This window comes from Sminthopsis crassicaudata, chromosome X (genome assembly GCF_048593235.1).
Source record: "Sminthopsis crassicaudata isolate SCR6 chromosome X, ASM4859323v1, whole genome shotgun sequence".
In the NCBI taxonomy this organism is placed as follows: Eukaryota; Metazoa; Chordata; class Mammalia; order Dasyuromorphia; family Dasyuridae; genus Sminthopsis; species Sminthopsis crassicaudata.
The window spans coordinates 57,613,008-57,628,463 of NC_133623.1; the positions used below are offsets into that span (position 1 = coordinate 57,613,008).

Below are 15,456 nucleotides of genomic sequence, written 5' to 3' on the forward strand. Positions count from 1 at the left end.
AGCCCCTCGGTGCTCGGGGGAATCTGGGTGGCGGAGACTGTGTCCAGGAAGGCAGCGGGCCTCGGGGAGGTGGGTGGGGTTGTTTGCTGCGGCTGCGAGCCCCCCTCCTCCTGTGGGCTTGCCAACTGCCGCCTGGCCTGGGCATTAAGATCCATTAGCAGGCTGGCCAGCTCAGCTCATCTCCCTCCGGGCAGCGGGGATGACCAGAGCGGGGACCCTCTTTTGGCTGCCGCCCCTCACAACCCAATCCTCTTCCTCTCGTCTAGACCCCAGGGCTAGGCTGGCCCCCCTGGCCCCCGAAGAAGCCTGGATATGGGGGGGAGGAGAGGGGCCAGGCTGTCAGCTGGCAGAGCAGGTGGCCAGCACGTGGGGGGCAGGGAGGTTGTCCCTTTGGCAACAGATGGTTGGGGGCTTGGGCTTTTCAGGGCTGGGGGAGGGGGAGGGGTCAGGCCATCTGCACCTGGAGTCCCCACTCCCAGAAGCCTTGCCCATCTTTTCAGCCCCACTCCACCCCCAATCCCAGAAAATGAGAAGGGGCAGGAGAGAGGGAGGGAGGTTCCCCTTTATTTAGGGTAATATTGAAAGAACGGCCCATTGGGCCTAAGACAGCTGGTGGGGGTGGGAGGCCATCTGGAGGTCCACTCCCCCAGAGGGGCGATGGAGGGAGAGGACGGCCCCGAGTCCCTTGCAGGGTCCCTCAGCCTCTGGGGGGGGGGGGTAGAATCCCCGAGCTAAAGCTCAGCCAGGGAGGGGCTCCCCGGGCGTCTCTGGGCTGCTCCCAAGGCGAGTCTTTGAGGAGTGGGTGAGGGCCGCCTCAGGTTCCCGGGGCCTGCAGTGAGGGTGGGGACAGACTCCCTTCTTGGCCTGAGGGTCGGGGAGCCCAGTAATTCTGGTAGACTTCATGGAACAAGTCCCCACAGGGGATGTTGGCCCCAAGACGGGCGCAGGCCAGAAAAGCCCCTGCCAGCTTTCGATGAAGGGCGTAGGTCTCCTCTGGGGGAGGGCACAGCCGGTGGCGCAGCATCACGGGGACCAGGTTCTGCACCCGGCGGGCCGTGTCCCCTGCCCCAAAGTCATAGGGGCCGGTGCTGGCAAAGGGCTCCCCAAGGATCATGACGGCTTCCACGTGGGCCTCCGAGAACGCCTGGACAACAGTGTGAGAGCAGTCAGGAAAGCTTTGAAGGCCCAACCCGGTGCCCTCCCTCTTCTCCCAAGCACCCTCACCTTGGTTTCATAACCAGTCAGGAACTTCAGGTCCTGAGATTTCTTTAGGACCCTCACCCGGTCACCATCAGCAGCAGCCTTTACCACCTGGGGAGGGGGAAAGAATGAGCCCCCCCCAGTCAGCGGGGATGGCCAGGGCAGCTCTCACCCTCCTCCTCCCAATGGAGGCTCTTCCCTGGTCCCCAGACCCCAGCCACGGAGAGGGACCAGGGAGCAGGTCCCCTGCAGCCGGGACTGCCCCGCTCACAGGAAAGGCCCCAAAGTGACCCACACAGAGGACCCTACAGGCCGTCCATCCAGCCCTGCCTCTTTTTTACAAAGAGGGAAACTGAGGCCCAGGAAGAGAAAGGATTCATCCAAGTTCCAACAGGCAAGAAAGCCTCAGAGGTGGAACTAGAGGCTGGTGCTTCTTCCCCTGCGCCCTTCCGGGGAACCAACCAGAGTCTCCAAGGGGGGAGGGGCCTCTGGGTTGGCTGATCCCTGCGTGGCCAGGCAGGCAGCCACAGGAACCATGTGGGGGTGGGGGAGCAGCTCTATTCTTGTCTGCACCCCATCTCTTCCACAGCCACTCCCCTAAGCCCGACCCACCCCCCCAAATCGTCACTTAAGAGCTCAAGATTTATCCTCCCACTTCGCTGGGAAAATTAAGGCCATCTGCTGGGAGCTGCCTTGACTGTCCTCCTCAGGGCTGCTCCCCTTCTCTCCAACCTCGGCTTCCCTCTGCCCACAGAAAGTTCCCAGCAGTCAGCTCTGCAGCCGGCCCGGGGCATGAGCCCTGAGTGGGAAGCACAGCAACCTGGGCCCAGCCAAGGCCTAGCTCCAGACCCAGCCGAGGGCCAGCTCCAAGCCAGGGCCGGCTCCATTCCCCAGGCCTAGCCGAGGGCCAGCTCCATTCCCCAGGCCCAGGTCCAGGTCCAAGCCAGGGCCGGCTAAATCCCCAGCCCCAGCCAAGGCCCAGCTCCAAGCCAGGGCCGGCTCCATTCCCCAGGCCCAGCTCCAGGCCCAGCCGAGGGCCGGCTCCATTCCCCAGGCCCAGGTCCAGGTCCAAGCCAGGGCCGGCTCCATCCCCAGGCCCAGGTCCAGGTCCAAGCCAGGGCCGGCTCCATCCCCAGGCCCAGCCAAGGCCCAGCTCCATCCCCAGGCCCAGCTGCAGTCCCAGTCCCTGACCTAGGCCCAGCCCAAGTTCCATCTGCAGGCTAGTCTGGCATGGGAGCATCACCCACATCTACCAAGTGCTGTGGCCTTTCTGGGACACCCCCCCCCCCGGCCCTGCACAAAACGAGGCTGGATTGGACGCCGGCCTCTCAGGGTCCTCGTAGCTCTGACTGATTCTCCTGCCCCCATTTCTCTTCCTTAATGCAGCTTCCTTCTCCCGCTGCTCGGAGTCATCCAACTCTCTGGGACCCCATTTGGAGTGAAGGCGTTTGCAATTTCCTTCTCTGGCTCATTTTACAAGGGAGGAAACTGAGGCAAATGAGGTGAGGGACTGGCCCAGGGTCACACAGCTGGAGGTGTGAGGCATGCAAGGTCTCCCTCCCTCACCATGTCCCCTTCTGGGCCGGCCACCTCTCTGGGATACTCCTTGTCTTGGAGTTTCTGCCCCATCTGTGGCTTCCCTACTCCCAGGTCCTCCCCTCCCCAGACCATCCTCCTCCCAGAGCAGCCACCAGGTTTCTGTGCCCAAAGCAGGGCTCTTTGTCTAACCATTGGCAGCCCCTGCCTCTTCTGGATGGACTGCCCCCTCCCCGCTTTGGTCCCTGAGCCCTTCCTCACACCTCCAGGCTCCAGCCCAAAGCATGGCTGCTGCTCCCGGGGCACCATCATGCTGAGCGCACACCGGCCATCTCTGCCCTGCAGGACCCGTGGGTGCCAGTTTGTCCAGAGGGCCTTCACTAACCCCTCGAAGCCTGGAGTTCTCAAACACCAAGAAACGCTTGTGGCAGGGGGGAGCCTGCTGGGGAGTGCTGGGCCTTGAGGTAAGCCGCCGACTTCATCTCCTTGTCTCAGACACTGGCGGTGCAACAGTGGGTACTTCACTCCATTTGCCTCAGTTTCCCCAAGGTAAACTGGGATCACAAAAATTCCTTCCTCTAAGGATCAAATGAGATTTGCAAAAAGTCCTAGCATACAGTAGATGTTACATAAATGCTCATTCCTATCTCTTCCTTCTTCTACTTCTGTAGGCTGATTTGAGGGTCAAGTCATGGTTATAAAATACTTTGTGAACCATAACAAGATTGTCCTCCTCTGCTTCGGCCCTGCCCCTGCTGACCCTCCGTGGCTTTCCGGGGGGGGGGGGGGCCCTGCTCTTGGACAGTGGGGGCGAAGGGGCTGGGGAAGCAGCTCAGCCCCAGCCTCGGGGGCCCAAAGTCAGTGTGAAAGTGGAACTACAAAACGGCCCATTGTACAGAAGAGGAAGCCGAGGCCGTACCAAGTCCTGTGACGTTGTCTACTTCCTTCCCCAACAGGGCAGAGGGGGAGCCTCTTTTCTCACAGCCCCCATGCCTAGCACAGGGCCCCGCACCCAGCACTTGCTGCACTGAATGTACCGAGAAAGGCCGGCCAGATTTCATCTTCCTGGAGCAAATTAAAGAGAGAAACTGAAAATGGGGGGGGGGGGGGGGCGGGGAGAATATTCTATCGCTCTGAGATCACCCCAAGTGCCACAGAGACACCCAAGATTTCACAGGAGACAGAATCTGAGAAAGGAGCCCCCAGCCTCAGGCGCCCAGGCCCAGGCCCCTTCTGGAAAGCGAACGAGCCCGGTGAGCCCAGGGTCTGACAGCAGGAGGCAGATGGGAGCGCGTCAGTCGCCGATCCCCCCGGGCGCAGAGGGTCCCAAGAGCAGGAGAGGGGGTGGGCGGGAGAACATCAGAGAGGGAGGAGAATCCAGGAGAGAGGAGCGGGGCGGGGGCAGCTCCCGCCTGGCAAGAACACTGTCCCCAGAAAGGGGCCTGGCTGCTGCCAAGCCCGGTGCAGGGAGGGGCTCGGGGCCTGGGAGGGGGGGGAAACTCCATGAGGTTTGGAGAAAGGGGCCAGAGTTCTGCCTGGCCCGGGAGGGACGGCCTGCTCTCCAGAACCAACTTCTGAGGCAGCAAGAGAAGCGATTCCATCGAGAATGAGGGAGAAAGTGCCCGTGGCCCCGCCGGACTGTCCAGCACAGAAGTAGCTCAGGGATGGGTGCGAGCAAAGCAACGTCCAAAGAACGGCGACTCCTGGGAAGCGCAAAGCCAGGCAGCCAGCAAAGCGACAAAGGTGGCGCTCGGCCCCGGGGGAGCGGCTGTGGGAAGGGGGGCACACCGGTGCATTGTTGGTGGAGCTGTAGCCCCAAACAACTGCTCTGCAAAACACCCTGGGATTATGTAAGTAAAGGGACTGAAATGCCATGAGCTCCGCTCCGGCCAAAAACTGTCTCATGGAGAGCTCACAGGGCGAGGCCCACAAGAGGGAGCGACCAGCAGGCGCCACAAGGCCAGCGATCTCTGCGTGACTCGGGGACACAGCGGCGAGCAATCCCCCGCTCACTGGCCACGACTCCCGAGGCCGAGGCCCCCCAGGCGAAGCCCGGACAGACATCACGAGGTCTCGAGGAGCGCGGCGACGGCTCATCCCCGGGGCTGCCCTGACAAAGCGCGGCTGGGAGCGTGGTGGAGGCCGACAGTGTAGGGGGGTCGGGGGGGGGGGGGCACAGAAACTGATAGGAACTGAGGCAGAGTGAAGGAGCAGAGCCAGCGCCCCTCCCCCCACCGAGCGACTGACGGGCATCCAAACAAGGACGAGGCCCGGTGCCCGGCCTCGCCTGGCGCCATCTGAGCCTTAGAAAGGAGCCCACGAGCGGGGGAGCGGAGCTGGGGCTCCTCCTCTCAGGCTTGGGGTTCCCAGCCCCGGGGCTCAGAGGGAGAGTCACCGCTGAGGGGGGCCCGGGAGGGAGAAGTGTGAACAGTCAGGAGAGAGCCCGGGGGGGTGGGGCACCCCTGGCCCAGAACGAAAGAGGAGGCAACGCTCCGGCGCCCAGAGTGGGGCCCCACATTGCGGGCCTGGGTAACCACGTGCACACACGCATGTATGTGCACAAGAACAGTCATGCCTGGGTCACATGTGCGCATGTGTGTGGGAGGACACAACCACAGCCCTGAGTCACATGTGTGTGTGTAACTTCACACGCACAGAGGACAAAGGATGGAAGCATTTTCCCAACAGTAGTAAAAGGAGCCTTTCTCCTACAGCGTAATGTTCGCCCTCCCCCTCCCCCTTTTTCCTTTTCAGGGGAGGGGGCTCCCCAGAGGAATGAGGGGGTCACCTCCTTGCCCGAGGGAGACTTTTTTGGCCGGGGGGAGCAAAGGGCGTCCGGCGAGGGCGATGATCCTGCCAAGCTGAGGCTGGCCGTGCGAGTGGAGAGCAGGGGAGGATGCGCGAGACGGCGGAGGAAGAAGGGCGCCAGGATGCGGCTGCGGGGAAGGGGAGGGAGCGCGCGTGCGAAGGAGCAGGGGGAGGGCGGAGGAACTGAGGGGGCAGCTGCCCGCCTGGAGGTGGTACCCGAGCCCCGCGGGGCACGATCAGCAGCGAGGCCCCCAGCCGAGGCCCACCACTGGCGCCCCTGGTTGCGGCCCAGTGGGGGGGGGGAGTGGTTAAACCCCGAGGGGCCGTCTCAGAGAGGGAGGGCCGTGGGGTGGGGCTGAAGGATGAGGTCAGAAGCTGGAGCACCAAGGCCCGGAGCGGGAAAGGCGCTGAGGCGAGGTAATGGAGCCCAGGCCCGGCCTAGCATCTGGCTGAGACACGGCCGAGCCGTCCTCCGGCTCCCAGGAGGAAACTTGCTACTTTTTAGGGGAGAAGCCCAGCCCTGTTTGGATGCAGCAGGAAAAAGGGAGAAAGAGGTTTAGCGAGGGAAGAGAGTGCGTGTAAGAGGGGCCCAAGCTGAGCTCTGGCCCCGGCAGGAAGGCCATGGCCTCATCCCAGTGGAGAGGATCCTGAGGTCAGGGGTCGGGGCCATGCAGCAGTGAGGAAGCACGGGTGTCCCCTGGGGAGGAGTCTGCTGGGGTCCGAGTGACATGGGACACACCCCGTGCCCAGGCCTGTGAAGGCCGTTGGAGGATTGAGGCTAGAGCGGGGAGGACCAAGGGCCCAGAGGCAGCAGGCACAGCCAACGGGGAAGGGCCGGGGGGCATGTCCGAGGTCCAGGGCAGGGCACAGTGCCCTGGGGGGTTTGAGGAAGGGGCCACGAAGCCTCCCCACACAGGCCAGGAGTGGGCTGGACGAAGCCCAGGAAGCGAGCCGTTTATCCCGGGCTGAGGGAGGAGGGGGAGGCTGACCTAGGGGTCAGGAGGACCGTTTCTAAATTCTGCCTCTGACCCTCAGGCCGCCCGGAGGCCTGACCTGGCCCGGAATGTTTGCTAATTTGGCCTTCAGAGGCAGCCGGAATGCAGGGCCTGGAGCCCTGGGCCCCGACACTGCCAGCTGTGTGACCCTGGGCCCTCACTTTACCTCGTTCTGCCCTGGTCAATGAGAAAGTGGGGAGAGCAGAGGCCCCTCTCTGCCGAGACGCCCGAGGAGAAGCCAAGGCAAAGCCCCTCCCGGGGTTCACGGCTGCCACCGTGAGGGGGTCCGGACCTTCCCCGACCCTCTGGGGAGGCTTGGGGACAAGACACTGCGGAGAGTGCAAGGGGACAGAAAGCAGGAGGGGGAGGAGACTGAGAGTTCCAGTGAGCCTCGGAGGGGCAGGGCCTGAGCAGGCAGGAAGGTTGGGAAGAGGACGGAGGTGAAAGGTCAGAGGGTATTTTCTGTAGAGGCTGGGGGTCAGCCAGCATTGTGTGGCGCGGCTGGGTTCCCAGCCTCGAGAACAACGGGAGGCTGCTGAGGAAAGCCGAGGAGGCTGGGGGGCAGCCAGACCAGGGAGAGCGGCCTGTGCGGCCCAGTTTTCTGCAGCCTCCCTTAATCTGCCAAGAGTGAACGTTGTTTGGAAAAGGACAGGGCAAAACCCGGCATCGGGCCCAGGAAATGGGAAGGGGCCGATGGGACGCCTGCGAGAGACCACGCCGGCCAGAGAGGGCCCCGAGGCCCGGAGGAAGCCAAGGGCTCCCCGCTAACCGAAGACGGCCCTCGGGGGCCTCCCTCCACGACAGGACGCGTGTAGGTGCTGTTCTATCCCAATTTTACAGATGAGGAAACTGAGGCACGGAGCAGCAGAGTCACTCGTCAGGACTCCAGGCCAGTGTTCTCAGCCGCACTCCCCAGAGGTCGCCCATTTGAATTCTGGCCTCTGAGGCAACAGGGCAAGTCTCCTCCGTCTGTCTAAAGCCACTGGTCAAGTTCTTGAAGGGAGCGAGCAGGCTCTGGGCCGGGAGCCTCCGAGGACCCCTCATGGCATCCGGGTCAAGGGCAGCAGAGGGGCTGCCGCGGCCCAAGTTCTCCAGGGGCGCCAGCTGCTGGCCCCTCGGGAAAGGGAGGCAAAGGCTAAAGCGGCAGTCACGCGTCTCGGGGGGCCTGACCCCTGGTGCCGCGGTTTCTGGCCTGGGTTTAGCCCGGGCGGCCCCCAAAGGCAAGTCTGGCTGGACACGGCCAGACTTTCCCATCAGAGCGCTGCCCTGGAGGTCCCTGCACAGGCTGAGCCTGCTCTGGGGGTCGTACCAAAGGGGAGACTGGGCCGGCGGGGAGCCAGCCTTCCACCAAGACCAGAGACTCACCTCAATGTAGTGGTCTGTGAACTCAGAGCCAAACTTCCGGCTTGCCCCGAAGTCCAGCAGGGTCACCTGTGGGGCCAGAAGCCGAAGGGTGACCAAAGACCCAGCGCCGGTCCCCCCTTCCCGCCTGGCTGAGCCGGGTCTGGGGGCACCCACCTTGTGGCTGGAGGAGTCATACAGGAAGTTGGCCCAGTTGGGGTCCGTCTGCATGAATCGGAACTCAAACAGCTCCTGAAGGCAGAGCCGCAGCAGCTCACGGCAGATCTAGGGGACAAAGACCGAGACCCTGACCCCGCAGATTCCGCCCTGACCCGGTCGCTGCTGGACTTGCCCAGCCCCTCCTCCTCAGTGGTCCCAGAACTGACCACTGCCAAGGACCTTCCACGAGGTGGAGACCACAGGCCCCCGAAGTCCCCCCCTGCCCATCCAAGGCAGGTTGTGACTCCTGTTCCAGCCCCTGGTCCCCCTTACCTGGTTGCGGACATCTTGGCTCAGGCCCTGGCACTGATCCAGGGGCACCCCGCTGGCCAGCTCCATGGCCAACACACGGCCTGTGCTCAGCTCCTCAATCACAGCGGGCACCCGGAAGAAGGGGTCCCCTTCCAGGAGCTGCCTATAGTCACAGGGACAGGAGGTGCACGGAGGAAGGGGCTCGACTCCCCATGAGGCGCCATGTGACCTCCTCCTGGCTGTGCCCTCCGGGCCTGGCAGAGCAAGCCTGGCTCTGCTCCCTAAGCCATGTGCCCCCTGCAAGGCCCAGCTCCTCCGGGAGGCCTCTCGCGACCACTCCCTCAGGAGCCAAGGCCTCCTCCAGGCCGGGGGTCTTACCTGGCTCCCTCCCAACAGAACAGCCGCTTGTGGAGGCCAGGGCCTCCTTGTCTCTCCCTGTGCCCGGCATATGACTGAGCCGGGACTTCCTGGGTCAGGGTAAAGGCCTGAGGTCCCAGGCTGAGACAGGGGAGGGGGAAATCCAGGCCTCCCTGAGCCTGTGCCCCGCACACAGTAGGGGCTTTCTAAGGGCCAGGGGTGGAGGTGGGGATCCTGGAGTGTGGCACTGCGCAGACCCCCAGCTTCTCTGACTCACAGAGAGAACATCTCTCTCCTCTTTAAAGTCTTTGTTTTACATCTTATTATTTGCCCCCAGGAGAAAGATGGGGGGAATCCTGGCTCCAGACGTGTGCAATAAATGCAGCTGTCGTCAGTGAATCAGCATGTCCTGGATGCGAGTCTCGCCATGAGCCCCCGCCCACTGCAGGAGGTCAGGCATGGACAGGGCCTGGGATGCGGAAGGAGTCCCGCCCATGTGACCTCCGCTGCCCTCCCTCCCCCTCCCTGGCCGAGGCCCCGCCACGGCCTGCTAAGTGCCCCCAGTGGAAGGCCTGAGCTTGGGGGGACTCGAGGCCTCCGCCTGCAGCTCGGGACCCCCGGCCGGCTCACCTGAAGGTGTGGGCGGAGGCGGCCTCCCGGCGATAATCGCACTCCCACGCCAGCTCCCGCTGCAAGGCCTGGAGACTCTGCTCAGCAAAGAGGCCTGTGAGGAAGGGCGGCAGGGCAGCCTGGAGGCCGGCCTGGGACCCCCCCACCCACACGGTCCCGGCCCTCACTCCCATGGGACAGAGGAGAGGGCCAGGGCGGCCCGGGGCGGCTCACCTTCGGGCAGGGTCACGCTCATCTTCAGCACGGCCAGGAGGTTCTCCACGTCGCTCCGGATGCTCTGGGCCACGCCGGGGTACTGTGGGGAGGGGACACCAGCCCCTCGAGCCTGCTCCAGGGTGGGGAGCCCCGCGCCGCCCCGCCCCCGCTCCCACCTCGGCTCACCTGGATCTTCACCGCCACGTCGGTGCCGTCCGGGAGGACGCCGTGGTGGACCTGGCCGATGGAGGCGGCGGCGAAGGGCTTCTCTTCCAGGGAGGCGACCTTGCTCCGCCAGTTCCTGCCCAGCTCCTCCTCCAGGACTCTCTGCGGGAGAGGCAGCCCCCGCAGTCACCGGGCAGCCCTGGCCCCGCGCCTCCGGAGCCGTCCCGGGCGGGCTCAGCCACTCACCATCATCTGCCACCGCGGCATGAAGTCGGCGCTCTGCCGGACCCTCTCGAAGATGCGCTGCAGCTCGGGGCTGATGAAGCTGTTATCTGGGGGGCAGGAGGGTCGGAGGGTAAGGGGGGCCCCCGAGCGGGCCCGAGGGTCCGCGCCCAGGACAGGGGCCGCCGGAGGGTCTGGGGAGGGGGGCTGGCTCCGTACCCTGGATGCTTAACATCTGGCCGACCTTGAGCGCGGCTCCTCGCACCGTGCACAGGGTCCTCACTATGCGCTCGGCGTTGGCCTCCGAGAGGAAGGGGCTGGGGCCCACAGCGGGGCCGCTTCCTGGGAAAGGAAGGTGGGAGCTGCCGTGGCGGAGCCCTCCGGACACCGGCCCCCAGGCCCACCAGCCCGCTCACTTACCCCGGGCGGGCTGCCCTCCTGACAGGGACGTCCGGGCCACTTCCACCAGGGCCCCGAGGCCCAGGCCCACGGCCAGTCCTAGGGCAGGAGGCAGAGTTAGGCCCGAGCCGGCCCCCCGGAGGCTCCTCCTCCATCTGTCCCGACCCTCCCGCCACAGGCCAGGGAGTCCGCTCCAGGAGCAGCCGCCCCTCCTCACTGCAGGCATCTCGTGCCCTGCTGCACCTCCTGGGCTGTCTGTCCTAAAGCTCAGAGGCCACCTGGTCCTAGTTTACAGATTAGGAAACTGAGGCCCAGGAAGATTAAGTAATTTGTCCAGGTCACCTGGTTCTAAGGGGCAGAGCCCCCCTCCAGGGGTCTCTCTCTTCTCCGCCCCTCCTCCTCCACATGGCCTCCATCACCTCCCGTGAGGGATTCCATAGGTCCTGCTCCTTTCCCCTCTTCCCGGTCCATCTCCTGTTCTCCCCTTTGACCCCCCTGACCTCCGTTCCATCTCCCACCTCCACGCTTTTGCACAGGCTGTTCTCCTCTTGATCCCCCTGACTGGGCTTGGCAAGGTGCTCCCTTGCAGAAAGATGTCTGCCCTCCCCCTAAAACTTCATCACCTCTGAGGTGCTTCTAACTTCTACTAGTAATTATTAAGCACCCACTGTGTGACAGGCACTGTGGCCACCCCCGGCCCCTGCCCTGAAGGGGGCAGCACAACAGTGGGCGGGGATGGAGACTTGGTGCCTGAGGGGGGTGAGAGGGGGAGGGGTCAGAGGTCAGTTCAGAGGGCTGGCAGTGCCCCAGCGGGCAGTTGTGTGGCGGCACATGTGCCAGCCCCGCTAGCTGTGGGACTCCAGGGGAGTCCCGCAACGTCTGCCTTAGTTTCCTCAAATGTAACACAGCCCCAGTGGCCAGAGCCGCAGTAAGGGGGGAGGGAGCCGGGATCCCCCTGGAGCTTTAGTCTCCTCCTCTCCGGAGGGTAACAAGAGTGGCCCCTGCTCAGCTCCCACCGGTGGAAGGACCATCTCCGCGCTGAGGATTCTCACTTCTCCCTTCCCTGGCCCCCCCACTGCCTTTCAGGCATCTTGAAGGGAAGGGGCCTCAGACACCTCCTAGTCATGTCCGAATTGGAACTCGTTACCCTCCCCCCTAAATCCTCCCTCCCTCCCTCCTCCCAGGTCCTGGCTCTAGGACCAGCAGTGACCTTGGACTCCTAGCTGGCTCAGCCTCCTTCCAGGTGGTGCCCTCACTCCCTCCCAGGATCACGGCCATATCTGGCTAAGCCCCTCCCCACTGTAACCCCGGGGCTGGGACACTCCCCCTCCGGCTCCCCTCCCCCACACTCTCTTCCCTTCTTCATTTTGGCCCCCTCCCCGGCCAATGACCTTTGACCTTCATTCACAGAGGTAATTGCTCTTTGTGGTTTGTGGCTGTTTCCTGTTAGACTGTAAGCGCTTGGAGGACAAGGCCTCCATTTTGCCTCCTCCCGTAGCTAGGTCCCCTGGGGGGGGGGGGGCCGGCCTGTGTCACTGTCAGCACTACAGGCTCCAGCCTGGCCCCCTGGGAGGCGTGCCGCCTTTCTTGGCCCCTGACTCTTCCTCGGGCCCAGCTGCACGCACTGGTACCTACCCCCAAAGTTGGCCAGGCGGCTGATCCGGGAGGCGGGCACCTTCCGCTCCTGGGCGCGCTCACTCAGCTGGGGAGATGGGGAAAGGGAGGTAGTTGGCGGATGAGGTCCTGGGGAAGGGGCCAGGGGCGGCGGGAGGGGGAGTCAGTGGGAGCCACCAGGAGATAGTACGGGGGAGTCCAAGAGGGGGCAGAGGCCGCGGGGGCCGTTACCTGGGGCCTGAGCCCCGCCCTGGGCCGGGCCGCTTGCCGGGCCCTCTGGATGTCCTCTTTACTCAGGCCGGCCGAGGCGGGCCCAGCGCTGCTCTGAGTCCTGGCCCTGGAGCCATCGTGGGGCCACTGGCGACGGCCTCTGGAGACAGTGGGGGGGGCCAGCACGAGGCCCAGGCTCTGGGGGGCCGACCCCAAGTGTCGGGCCCACATGGCCTAGGGGAGAGGAGAGGAGGGTCTGAGGTGCTCCCCTCATTCCCAGGGCTCCCCCTCCCTCTCCTTTTCCCTTTTTTGGTGTCAGGGGTCTTTCCTCCCAGTCCCCGCGCCCCCTGCTCTACTCCTCTCCACTCTCTCCTTTTGGCCGTTTCTTCCCTCAGTGGCTCTTGTCTACTACTGCCCTTCCCCCTCCTCAACTCTCTCCTCCTCGTCGTTCCTTCCCCCCGCCTCTCTCCCCCTAGGTCCTCCTCTGCCTCTTCCCCTCCTCCCTTCCTCTGCTACCCTCCTCTACCTCTCCGGGCTTTCCAGCTCCTACCCCCTCCCCATTTTCTCTCCCCCCTCCTCCTGTCGGTCCCTCCTTCTTCCTCCTTTCCCCTTTCTCGGAGCCCCCGGCCCAGCGTCGTTTCCCACTCCCACCCCACCCCTCCAGTCCCCCTCCTCCTCCGTTGCTAGGCACCTACAACTCCTCCTCGTGCTACGCTCCCCTTTCTCCCCGGCCAGGGGATAAATTCAGCACCGTCCCCCAACTTCCGGGAGGTCCCGCCCCTCTTCTCGAATCTGGCCAATGAGAGGGCGGACAGCCGCGCAGACTGACGGGAGCCGGAATGAAGGAGGGTTGGGGCGGGGCGCGCGCGAGCAGAGGCGGGGCCAAGGCCTGGAGGCGGGATTAGGCTGCATACGCCCCTTCCCTCTCCCCACTTTCCCTCCTCTTCCCTCAACAGCCCCCCTTCTATTCCCCTCCCCCTCCACGCACGGTCCCGCCTCCTGCTCCCCTCCCCCTCCATGCACGGCCCCCCACTTCTGCTCCTCCCTCCTTGGCACGCTTTCCCTTCTCTCCCCTTGCTTGGTACCCCACTTCCTGCCTCCCTCACCCTGCTTTCTTTCCTCTCCCGTAGCTCAGTAGGAAATGCTCAGGATGCGGGAGATATGGATGTCAATCCTGCCTCCTCCTCGGGATAACCGACCCGGGGCGGGCCTTTAACCTTCCCGAACCTCAGTTTCCCCAATGAGAATAGCTGGCCCCTGGGCCGCTGGGACTCACCGGGATCCTAAGAGATAAAGGTTAGCAGTCAGGTGTTCTTTTTTGAACTCCTTAAAAAGCACCGTCCTTATTCTCTCTCTATTCGCTTCCAGGCCCACCTCCATCCTTTCGGTGCACTCCCCGTCCTCCCCGTGCTTCCCAGGTGTGGGGGAGGGACCTGTGTCCGGGCCGTCGCTGAGGAGGTGCGGACCTGAGTCAGCCCTGGCATTTTAGGAAGGGGGAGGTGGGGCGGGGGAGGAGATCCTGCCACCAGCCTCCACACTCTCGGCCCAGGAGGGCGCGGCGCTGACTCAGCCCAGCACCTGTCGTTTCTCTGGCTCCCATTCTCCCAGGGGCCGAAAACTGGGCCCAGAAATCCCCCTCCTTCCAGCCTGTTCCCTCGTGACTCATTCTAGGCCGTACCTGACCCCATCCCTCCAAGTGACTCAAGTTTCAGCTGAAAGTCGCCTCTGTCCTCAGCACCACCAGGCTTAGCTGGGGGGGGGCACCGACCTCCGAGTCAGGGGGTGGGCTCTCGGTGCCGACATCCGGACCCCGAGGGGACTTAGCTGTGCTCACTCAGCCCCCGAAGGAATTTTACCTGCTGCCCCGCCCCGGTAATCCCATCACTTTCTCCTTCAAGGATCCCATTAGAACTAGAGGGCCTCTTCTCTTTTACCAATCCCGGATTTTGCAAAATCTCCTCGGAGAGCCTTTTTCCTGCTCCGCCTAAAGGGCCGGTTTTCTTCTAGCTCTGCCTTCTCTACAGAAACCCTTACCTCTCTCTGCTGGCTTGCCCCTCCCCCTTAAGATGGGTCATCCCAATTCAGTGCCCTCGCTCCACTGGGAAATGGCTTGAGCCTGAATTCTTTTGGAGATGACTCTGCAAGCCCGTGCCGCCCCTCCCCCCTCCCCTCTGCACACACTGCCTTCTCTTTAAAGCTCCGTTACACACACACAGACACACTCACACTTTCACACACATACACACACCTTCTCACACACAGACACACACTTTGTCACAGACTTTCTCTCACACACATACACACTCACACCTCACACAGACACACACTTTGTCACACACAGACACTTTCTCACACACACTGTCACACACAGACTTTCTCTCACACACACACTTTCTCACACACACTTTGTCACACACAGACTTTCTCTCACACACACACACACACAGACACTCACACACACACTTTCTCACACACACTTTGTCACACAGACACACACACACACTTTGTCACAGACTTTCTCTCACACACATACACACTCACACCTTCTCACACACAGACACACACTTTGTCACACACAGACACTTTCTCACACACAGACTTTCTCTCACACACACACTTTCACACACACTTTGTCACACACAGACTTTCTCTCACACACACACTTTCACACACACTTTGTCACACACAGACTTTCTCTCACACACACACTTTCACACACACTTTGTCACACACAGACTTTCTCTCACACACAGACACACACAGACACTCACACACACACTTTCTCACACACACTTTGTCACACACAGACTTTCTCTCACACACACACAGACACTCACACCTTCTCACACACACACTTTGTCACACACACACACTTTGTCACACACAGACACACTTTCACACACACACAGACTTACTCACACACACACACACACACTTTCTCACACAGACACACACACAGACACACACTTTGTCACACACACACACTTTGTCACACACAGACACACTTTCACACACACACAGACTTACTCACACACACACACACTTTCTCACACAGACACACACACAGACACTCACACTCACACCGAACTTACTGCTCATCCCTCACGGTGACTGACTTCGGACTTGGCCGAGCATTCCGCGCATTGGGAACTTGACCCTTTACAATAAGAAGTAACTTTGGCTCAGTTTTAAGGCTAAGTCACGTTCCGCGTTTCCCAGGAGGCTGGGACAGCCCCGTGAGTCACGGACGGCAGGAATTGTCCTGAAAGAACAAGGCTCAGGGTCTGCCCTAGTGACCCCCCCCACCCCCCCC

At 62.8% G+C, this 15,456-nt stretch overlaps 1 protein-coding gene across 5 annotated transcripts; it reads right to left on the reverse strand.

Moving 5' to 3' along the window:
* Positions 1–542: 542 nt before the first annotated feature.
* On the reverse strand, positions 543–15,400 carry COQ8B (coenzyme Q8B). 5 transcript variants are annotated; one of them, XM_074277548.1, is made up of 15 exons: positions 13,822–14,245; positions 13,250–13,426; positions 12,165–12,377; positions 11,955–12,021; positions 10,341–10,418; positions 10,140–10,262; positions 9,945–10,030; positions 9,720–9,860; positions 9,552–9,633; positions 9,339–9,432; positions 8,373–8,514; positions 8,058–8,165; positions 7,905–7,970; positions 1,225–1,311; positions 543–1,144 (listed from the first exon to the last, which is right to left on the reverse strand). In XM_074277548.1, exons 3-15 carry the CDS (start codon positions 12,372–12,374, stop codon positions 815–817), a joined length of 1,614 nt encoding a protein of 537 aa, XP_074133649.1. In that variant the 5' UTR covers positions 12,375–12,377; positions 13,250–13,426; positions 13,822–14,245; the 3' UTR covers positions 543–814. The 5 variants fall into 5 exon arrangements, with proteins under 5 accessions (XP_074133649.1, XP_074133648.1, XP_074133653.1 ...); XM_074277547.1 differs by lacking the exon at positions 13,822–14,245 and adding an exon at positions 12,835–13,032 and having other exon boundaries at positions 13,250–13,413; XM_074277552.1 differs by lacking the exons at positions 13,250–13,426; positions 13,822–14,245 and adding an exon at positions 15,236–15,400.
* Between the last annotated feature and the right edge of the window lie 56 nt (positions 15,401–15,456).

Excerpts from the sequence above, each read along its gene's own strand:
- COQ8B (XM_074277552.1), bottom strand. The coding sequence starts at position 12,374 with ATGTGGGCCCGACACTTGGGGTCGGCCCCCCAGAGCCTGGGCCTCGTG. Across the intron at positions 10,031-10,139 it reads CCAGATGTTAAGCATCCAGG|ATAACAGCTTCATCAGCCCC; the intron begins GTACGGAGCCAG and ends CCTGCCCCCCAG. Across the intron at positions 7,971-8,057 it reads ATGACTCCTCCAGCCACAAG|GTGACCCTGCTGGACTTCGG; the intron begins GTGGGTGCCCCC and ends CTGGCCCCACAG.